This window comes from Zingiber officinale, chromosome 8A (genome assembly GCF_018446385.1).
Source record: "Zingiber officinale cultivar Zhangliang chromosome 8A, Zo_v1.1, whole genome shotgun sequence".
Classification (NCBI taxonomy): Eukaryota; Viridiplantae; Streptophyta; class Magnoliopsida; order Zingiberales; family Zingiberaceae; genus Zingiber; species Zingiber officinale.
Genome location: NC_056000.1, coordinates 65,604,225 through 65,609,478, shown reverse-complemented (window position 1 = coordinate 65,609,478; position 5,254 = coordinate 65,604,225). Strand labels below are relative to the sequence as shown.

The following is a 5,254-nucleotide window of genomic DNA, read 5'->3' as shown; positions in this document are numbered from 1 at the left end:
TCATATCCAGAAATCCTACGTCGAGATGCCTGTCTCAAATCAAAGTCCTATAACGACATTCATATAATTTTAGCTAATTCAAAGTACACCAATTAACAAAATTCCAAATGCCTATTAAACCAGGAAACCCTAATTCATCATTTAATCTCAATCATTTTCGAACAACCACTTGGACCAATTATCCCTAATCTTTCTAGCTTAATTCGGTTTAAGCTAAAATAGGAATCCAAAATCAACAACTCACCCAAATTCTAAAACTAGTTCATTCATAACTAAGCATAGACTCACCAAAATTTTCGGAACCCCTGTAGGTGGTGGTCGGCAAGGTGTCAATGTTGTCCAATTTAGGGAATCGATGTCGAGATCATTAATCCAACAATAGAATACATAATCAGTAGATAAACTAGTGTTTACCTCATATCCGTGCCAACAGATTTAACTCCGACGAAGACTGTCTCCCGGTAGCCAGACAACCAACGATGGCAGATCCAAATCTAAAGCCTTGGCCAGTGATCCACAGTCGGAGACAAGTAGAAGGTGGCGGCAGCTGCTTCCCTGCTCGGATCCACAAGCGAGAGAGTCAACACAAGAGATCCACATATAAGAGGAGGATCATCGGCTTGTGCCTACTGCAAGCTATGGATCGACGCTATGGCTCGCGACAAGGAACTGGAGCTAGGGCTTCGTTTCCCCCCTTTCCTTTGCTCAAAGATCTGCCCACACGAGGCAGCAACTCGGGAAGAAGACAGCAGGCGAACATAGGTAATCGATGGAGGAGACGGGATGCTTAGCCGCTGACGATCAGCTCCCTTGTGGTGTCGGCGTCGGGGAGAAGAGAAGAAGGGTGGAGGCTAGGGCACAGAACCTCTCCCTGGCCAAGGGTGACTCCGAGGGGGGGGGGGGGGGGAGGGGAAGAAGCTTGGCCGACGATGAGAAGGGGAGAGGTGTTGGCGACGACGTGCGGCTCGAAAGAGAAGAGGAGAAGGATCGGAGGCGGCGACGCGAGATGAGGAGAAGAGAAGTTCAGGAAAACGACGCGGAAGAAATAGGCACGAGAAAAGATAAGAAAAAAGGAAAAAATAAATATTTAAGGAAATAAGACTTTTCCTCATTTAAATCGGGTAACTTAAAGTGTCTTTCCCCTGACCCAAATAATTTATCTCAGTAGAGATCATATAAACTCTGAAAAATTTCTAGAAAATTCATAAAAATTTCGTTAAGAATATTTGCCTATTAAATTTTATTATTTTATTATTATTTATTACCTTATTTTACATCTGATGATCTTTGAAGGCCTGGAATCATCTTGTCTAATATTCGTTCAATCATCTCATGCCAATTCATTCTCCTTGGCTAGGTTTAGGCCCCTCACAGCGAGCACCATGTCGGAGTGCTGGTGATCTAGGTGGATCAGGTAAGGCGGCGCGCGGCTGCAGGTGTCCCGGTACTTCTTTCTGCGCACCACCAAGGGTCGGGGCGATGGGGCAGTCGCTCGGCAGACCCAGGCGGGGGTTCTCGAGGTCGTCCTCGCAGTTGGCGAGGATGTAGCGGCAGAGGCGCGGAACGAACTCGAACTCCTCGACGGAGGCGAGGTCCCAGGTCTCGCTGTCGTGGCCGGCGTTGTGGAAGCAGCGCTTCGATATCCAGCGGGCGCACGCGAGGCAGTAGACGCACTCGAGGATGGGGATTCCGCAGGCGACCGACATCATCGGTTGCATCGCCGCCGGAGCAGCAGACGGCGACAAAGATTTGGGGCTAGAAGTATCGCCGGGAATGAAAACTTTGTATTGCGAGATGGGATCGATTTCGGAATCGATTGGAGATCCAAATTTGAAGCTCCGCAAGATTCAGATTGAAGTGGCCGATGCAGAAAGATTGGATCTTGGTATTGGAGAGGAGATAGATACAAGCTATAGCCTTAAAAACATAAAATTTACATAGAAACTTATCAAAACAAATTAAATCAAACACATAAATTCACTGTTCTTAGTGAAATATATATTTGCAATTTAAATTTATTTTAAATAATTAAAAGTTATATTAAAAATATCCATCTCAATAATTTAATTTACAATATTTTTATATACAATTTAATCAATAAAATATTATATTTTGTTCGCAGCCCGCTGCTTCACCTGCATGGGCAATCACTGCTAGCAAATCGCACATTTTGTAAATATCATGTAAATTAACCAATTGTTTAATTAATTTTTTATCATTCTGATGAATTTGACCTGGAATTGTTCGATCTGGTACCTGTAGAGATTGATCTTTCCCTTTAACTCCATGGCGTCGCTCTCTATCTCGTCAATCATCTTCACCATCTCCGGCGCCGCTTTCTCTCCCGCCTTAGTATGCTTTGCGAAATTCAAATATTTGTTCACGATCTCTTCCGTTAGCCGTCTAACGCCATTGAATTCGTGCACCAGCAACCGCTCGCCTTCCCGCATCATCTCGACCACCTCTTCCTCCTCCTTCAACTTCCGCTCCTTCTCCTCCAACGCTGCGTTCACCAAAGGCTCCACTGCCTTGATCGCCGTTGCTCCCGAGGTGGCCGCAGCGATGGCCACCGGAGCTGCCCCGGCGAATGCAAGCCCGATGGAGACCATGAGCATGCCGACAGCGACAGCCATGACTACAGCGGTGTAGACTCTGCGCCACCGCTTCATTGATCGCTGCCGCTTCGAGATCTTATCCATCTGCAGACGGAGCAGGGCCATCGTCTCCTCCAGTGTATCGGGAGGAGCGTGATAAGAGGAGAAGAGCATGAGCTTGTTTAGCTCAGCAAAAATTTTGGAGTAAGCATTAACCTTACGTCGTTGCTTCTTCTTTTTCTTATTGAAAGTGTGACTAGAGATGCGACGAATGATGGCGACGCCGCAGAGAAGATCGTCGAGCCATCGGACGACGGCGGCGAGTTCGCTCTTGATGCTCGGCATAATGGTATTATTGTAGGACTCTGCGATCACCTTCAATTCCAGGTTTCGCCTAATCACTTTCTTGAAGTCTAGAGCTATGTTGGGCCTGAGCGTAGCGGAGCAGAATGCCATCTAAACAGATAACTAACTAAAATCGATGAGTCGGGAAAATGACAGATTTTGAAAACGCGTATTCTATTTATTCTGATCTTCACATCCATGATATATATAAACCAATCTGATTGCTTTGTTGGCAGATTCTCCACTCCCCATTAGAGCTGGAGATCAGTAAGAAATAAAATCTGAGGAATTTTTTAAAAAAAATTAAAGTTGAAATTAAACCAAATTAAGATACAGAGCTAAAGATTAATTCATTAAAAATCAGAAGAAAAAAAAAATCAATATATATATATATATATATATATATATATATATATATATATATATATATATATATTCAAAAAGTAATATGACCTCATATGGCTACACGTGGCAAAAGGTGATTTCCACCCATCCATCTCTAAGATAACATGAGGATATAAATAATAGATGACCATTAACCATGGGTACAAATAGCTAGACATGGAGAAGAGCATATTCTAACGTATCAAATTTTGACTTTAAAATTTTATATGATAACATTTTATATTTCAATCATCGTACCGTCCTGAGTACAGACTCGGATGGCTACACGAACCTTCATAAGTTAGGAATGAAATTGTTTTCATAAGCAATTAAGGAGATTGTCACAAGTGAAGAAGCACATGAAAGTTCTTAAATTTTTTGACATAACAGCATCGACTTTATTTAACTGTGGAAACGTGCATACGTCACACAAGCAAGGAAACGATTATCTTTATCAGAAAAATGCATCAGGAGAGAAACAATACTGGCCTCGCTGAGCTAAACAAGCTCGTATGTGGCGACTCAGTCCAGTTTGAGTTTTACTGTCTCAAGCTGTTGCATACATACATCTGGTCTATCAAAAAGAATTACACCAATAGGAACAGCAACGAGCTAATTAAGAAGCATGGTCCGGTTAAGAAACAAGTTTCGATATTGTTTAATTAAAATCATTTCCAACACAAACGCTGATCAAACTTCTGTGAAAGCAGAACAAAACAGGGTAGGTAAAAGAGGTAATCACACAAGCGGAAGGGGAAACGCCGAAAAACCGATTATTTGTCAAACTCCTAAATCGTCTCCACGGGACTACTCATTTCGACCAAGAGATCCATCACACATCTCTGATTAAAAAAAAAAAAAAACCTAGATCAACTCCCAAGCATAGGAACCAGACGGAAGAAACAAATCCAAAAAGATCAGAAAAAAAGAGCAAAGAAGCTTCAAACTTCGGAAAATCCAAATATGGCCGACAAATCCACAGTTGTTAGATGGAGAAGAAGAAGAAGAAGAAGAAGAAGAAGAGTGCGCATCCGAATTACCTCAAACGATTACGATCGGGACGGGATTCAGGCGATCGCCTTCTACAATAAGAAAGAAAAGAATGCCCACCGGAAGAGAGGGTGGAGGGACGGTCTATAAATAAGTCCCTTTTTTTTAATCAATAAATAAATATGTATGTACGAGTCAAAAATATACCTGAAAGTCACTCTTTTAACATTTATTATCGTGGCATCCGCCCATTTGGTGCAATACACACCAGTGGCATCTCGATCATCACCCGTCTCAATCAATTTGAGGAAAAAGTTAGTAAAAATATTTGTTTTTTATAAAATTTAGTTTTTTATTTTTGAAATCCAAAATTATTAATTAAAATTTTATATTCGAATTTTAAAAATATATTTTTAAAATTGATAAAATTATTAATTTTTTTAGATATTATTCAACATAAATAAAATTTTATTAATCTTTTTAAAAAATTATTGAAATTTTAGAATTTTTAATTTAAAAATAAATCTAAACCATCAATTATTAATATTAATCCGGTTTGAGATCGAGGGATTGATCAATTATGTGAAAGATGATCAACACAGGTCAAACTTGTGTGAAAGATGATCAGAAGGAAAATTAGTATGCACCATGTGGATAAGAGAAAATTGGTGGCCCTGTTGAGATGCCTCTGGCAAAAAAGAAACCGAGTCGACCCCCGACTCCTCGACGCCCAACTCCTTAGGGCCCCCTTGCATCCGATCTTCTTGGTAATTCGAATCGGAATTCAGGATTATTTCAGGAAAAAGATAGATAATCATAATGTAAATTTCAAATTAATTCAAAAAAAATAATCATTATACAAATCTAAGAATATTTCATAAAAAGACAGCGACATGAATATATCTTGAATTATTTAAGAAATTAAATAATCATAATAAGAA

General features: G+C 40.5%; 1 protein-coding gene across 3 annotated transcripts; it reads right to left on the bottom strand.

Annotated features, from left to right (window-relative positions):
* Positions 1-2,060: 2,060 nt before the first annotated feature.
* Positions 2,061-4,448, bottom strand: LOC122011628. 3 transcript variants are annotated; one of them, XM_042568008.1, is made up of 2 exons: positions 4,364-4,437; positions 2,061-3,220 (listed from the first exon to the last, which is right to left on the bottom strand). In XM_042568008.1, exon 2 carries the CDS (start codon positions 3,048-3,050, stop codon positions 2,205-2,207), a length of 846 nt encoding a protein of 281 aa, XP_042423942.1. In that variant the 5' UTR covers positions 3,051-3,220; positions 4,364-4,437; the 3' UTR covers positions 2,061-2,204. The 3 variants fall into 3 exon arrangements, 2 of the variants coding, with proteins under 2 accessions (XP_042423942.1, XP_042423941.1); XM_042568007.1 differs by having other exon boundaries at positions 2,061-3,196; positions 4,364-4,434; XR_006119991.1 differs by lacking the exon at positions 2,061-3,220 and adding an exon at positions 3,398-3,875 and having other exon boundaries at positions 4,364-4,448.
* Between the last annotated feature and the right edge of the window lie 806 nt (positions 4,449-5,254).

Bases quoted from the DNA above. Each gene is read 5' to 3' on its own strand.
- LOC122011628 (XM_042568008.1), bottom strand. From the start codon at position 3,050: ATGGCATTCTGCTCCGCTACGCTCAGGCCCAACATAGCTCTAGACTTC.